This window comes from Chaetura pelagica, unplaced genomic scaffold (assembly GCF_000747805.2).
Source record: "Chaetura pelagica isolate M959 unplaced genomic scaffold, ChaPel_1.0 scaffold757, whole genome shotgun sequence".
Classification (NCBI taxonomy): Eukaryota; Metazoa; Chordata; class Aves; order Apodiformes; family Apodidae; genus Chaetura; species Chaetura pelagica.
Genome location: NW_009970727.1, coordinates 565,357 through 568,887, shown reverse-complemented (window position 1 = coordinate 568,887; position 3,531 = coordinate 565,357). Strand labels below are relative to the sequence as shown.

Here is a 3,531-nt window from a genome sequence, read left to right as displayed (position 1 = left end):
TCAAGGGGAAAAATGTAACCATGACAGAAATAATTAATGCTATTGCCTAGATGAGGATATGGGCAGAGGGGAGCAAGCAGCAGAGCTGAATACAATATTAAATACTTCTGCCTTAGGCACTGAAATGGAATATGGGCAATTAGAGACTAAGCTTGAAAGATCAAAGCAGGAAAAAATGTCCTTATAAAGTGATAATGAATGATTTATTTTTAACTTACAGCAGGCAAAAGGCTACTTCAAGCCACCTAGGAAGGATGTGGGCTTATACTGTTGGTTTTACTGTCCTGCCTCATGTTGGAGGTTTCCTTGGCTGGTTCCTTAATCGAAAAGAAAAAACTGCTTGGTATGAGAAGCTGAAAAAGCCTTCATGGTGTCCATCCAGCAAAATATTCCCTGTTGCTTGGACTGTCCTATACACTGGCATGGGGTAAGTTCTACATACTGTCCCTCTCTTGTCCTGCAGTTTTTGATAGAGGGAAAAGCAGTCATTTCAAGCTCTTCCATTTGCTTTTGGGATATCCCTTGTACCCGACTCAGAAGGGCATGTCAGGTATGATTCCTCCCAGCACATGAAGTACAGCCTGAGCCAAATTCTGGGCTGAGTTCCTCAAATTGACAATACAAGCTATGGTTTTGGCCAGGGGACAGCCCATGCTCAGCTTTCTAAACAGACACTAAAAACAACTAGTGCACTGGGGAAATGGTGTGAGCTGCAGGCAGGGGACAGGTCTGAGAGCAGCCAGAGACATGGGTGCAGCTGTGGTGCAAATGCCACTGCCCTGCAAATCCCTGCTGCAAACCCATCTGCCATGAAAAGAGTTTGTCTGTATTAGGGGTTAACTCTCTGACGTGTTCCCTCTTCACAGCTATGCCTCCTACCTGATATGGAATGACCTGGGTGGCTGCAGCAGCAAAGCTATTGTCCCACTGGGCCTCTATGGGGCTCAGCTGGCCTTGAACTGGGCTTGGCCTCCCTTCTTCTTTGGTGCCCACAACCTGAAGATGGTAACGTATCCAGCCACCCTTTGAGCCTTCTTTGCTGGGGTCCCTGCCATGGAGGTTTTGGGGTTGTTTGGAGGTTTTCTAACTAGCATTATGCAATTGTAAAGAGAGCTGCAAGAAGAGCTTTTGCTCAGATATAATTCATGCTGCACCTGGTTCTAGACAATGGTATCAGTCCCTTCCACTCCTCATCCTGCTCTTGCCAGGCAGATAAATGGCCCGACCAGAGCAGGGCGGGAGATCAGGGAGTCAATGGTCTGGCTGCTGCATCTCTTAGTTAAGGATGTGGGGTTAGAGATAAGCCCTTTTGGGAGTCACACCCTGCACTGGCACCAGTTAGCATCCCTGGGGGAAATATTAGCTGTCAGTGGCTTATCAAACCAATACAATGCTCTGTAGAGCCTGTCAGAGGTAAAGGCACAGCAGGCAGAGCTGGACTTGTGCTACATACAAAAAGCACTTACCTGAGGTGCTAAGGGGTGATGGAGGTGCTTAGTGGGACTTCTGTTTCCATCAGAATTTTGTCACTTTGTGGAGGAAAGGTATATTTAGAAAGTCTGTTAAGTGGTAACAGCCATTGGGACTAAAAAAACATGTTTCTGATCTGTCTGCCTGGGTGTTACCCACAGAAGGGGGCACTGCTCAGCATAACCACTGTGCTCATCTGTGCAGCTCGATAACAAACCAAATAAATGAACACTACTCTTAGCTCCTGGTGTGATACATCCAGATCTCACTGATTAGAGGTCAGAGCCAAGGTCCTGGGGTTTAGGATTGCTACAGGTGATTTTTCAGTGCTGAATCTCCCAGTTCCTACTCCCCCTCACCTGTCACCACCTCAGTCGGGTGGTTTCTAGTCGTGCTGGGGAAGGTTGTGGCGTGTTCCAAAGTGTGAGCACCAGAGTCACTGTCTTCTCTCTGCTCCAGGCTCTGATTGACATCCTGTGCTTGGATGGGCTGGCAATAGGCACCACCTGCTGCTGGTCCAGCATCAACAAGGTGGCAACACTGCTGATGGTGCCTTACCTGGGCTGGCTGGCCATGGCCACTTGCCTCACAATCCACATCTGGAAGGACAACCCGGAGCAAAAAACCAGGGAAGAGTGAATAAGCAGGACAGAAATGAAGGCATTTTGTGAGACTAAACTAGGCAGGTGTGATCTAATGACTTGGGGGTTTCATTTTGAGACAGGCATGAGACCCTGTCTCCTCCCACCCTCATCATGGTTGTGTAAAGGGAAGGTTTGCCCCATGCACCTGTGTGCTCCTCTAGTGTATCTGTAACCATTTTGTAACCTGGGATCTATTTTCTCCAGCACTGTTGAGGTCTGGGGGCTACAGCTGTATGGCGACCTTAATGCTATCAGGCCACATCCCATTAACCAAACTGGGATCTCATGATACCAGTGTAATTCAGAACAGCAATTCTGAACACCCCTCTGACCTGCTACCATTCCCCCAGGGAGCAGAACCTGTTCTGCACCACATGGTCAATCCCACCTCCTCTTCTGGGACCAAACAAAAGTGCCCTTCACTCATGCAGACCAATTCTTAAGAACTTACTTGATTTTTTGCTGTTTGTGCTGTTGCTTCACTTTCATGTATCACCTGGTTTGTGCTTTATGCCATTAACTTTTTAGCTGTCAGCTACTGAGCAAGCAGTGAGCTGTCTTGTTCTGCTTGTGAAAGGAAACCAGGCACTTTGACTTCTATTTGTAGAGTATCACACTTCTTGAGTTTCATGCTCTAAGATAAAGCAGCAATTATTAGAATGCAAATGCTTGTCCCAAGAGGAAATTTCTCTCTTCTACCTCTGTGTGCTGTTTCTCATTGGAAAAGAAAAAAATAACATCAGTGCCTTTGAAAAAAAAACAAACCACCACACCAAACAACAAAAAAACCCCACTTAAAATGGCTTTTTAAAGAATAGAAACACAAGAGCTTTTGTAAAATTTAAACACTTAACTCACACTGCCTTGAAGGTTGTAATTATATGATTGGCAAAAAGCCCCATGCCAAGTCTGTCAGGTGCAGTACAGATATTTCATCCCAGTCTTTCCATTCCTGAATATTATTAATCAAAAGAAAGGTTAAAATACAAGTAGTTCCAGAGCAATGGTCCCAAGCCAATCAGACACAAAAGCTGCACAGACTAGCCCTTGTCCATACTTTATTCTAGCCCGTGCCTTTGGCAGATCTGAACCTTTAGATGTTGCTGTTTACAGAGAATATTTACTTTTATTTTTTAATTGATATAATATGTGAAGAAAAGTGGCAGGTGGATCTTCTTCCTGGCAGCTTATTTTAAATGAAGGTGGGTGGGTATCCTTGCAAAGGGTGGGGGTAGGTGGGCTTAGTTGGGGATGTAAAATAAATTGTATTTGCTTTTAATAAAAATAAGTCCATTTTGTTTGGAGAGTAAATAAATTGAAGTTCTTTTTGTTTTACTGGTTCAGCACTAGGTTTGTAAAAGCTTGAGGGATCCTGTCTGGAGACCATGGCTTGTGCTCTGGCTCCCAAGGGAAGGGG

At 45.3% G+C, this 3,531-nt stretch overlaps 1 protein-coding gene across 1 annotated transcript; it reads left to right on the top strand.

Moving 5' to 3' along the window:
• The first annotated feature begins 254 nt into the window (after window positions 1-254).
• TSPO2 (translocator protein 2) lies at window positions 255-2,109 on the top strand. Its single transcript, XM_010007083.1, has 3 exons — window positions 255-427; window positions 867-1,005; window positions 1,930-2,109. Exons 1-3 carry the CDS (start codon window positions 255-257, stop codon window positions 2,107-2,109), a joined length of 492 nt encoding a protein of 163 aa, XP_010005385.1.
• The last annotated feature ends 1,422 nt before the right edge of the window (window positions 2,110-3,531 follow it).

Coding starts and splice junctions, on each gene's coding strand:
- TSPO2 (XM_010007083.1), top strand. CDS start 255: ATGTGGGCTTATACTGTTGGTTTTACTGTCCTGCCTCATGTTGGAGGT. Junction 428..866: donor GTCCTATACACTGGCATGGG/GTAAGTTCTACA, acceptor CCCTCTTCACAG/CTATGCCTCCTACCTGATAT. Junction 1,006..1,929: donor GTGCCCACAACCTGAAGATG/GTAACGTATCCA, acceptor TCTCTGCTCCAG/GCTCTGATTGACATCCTGTG.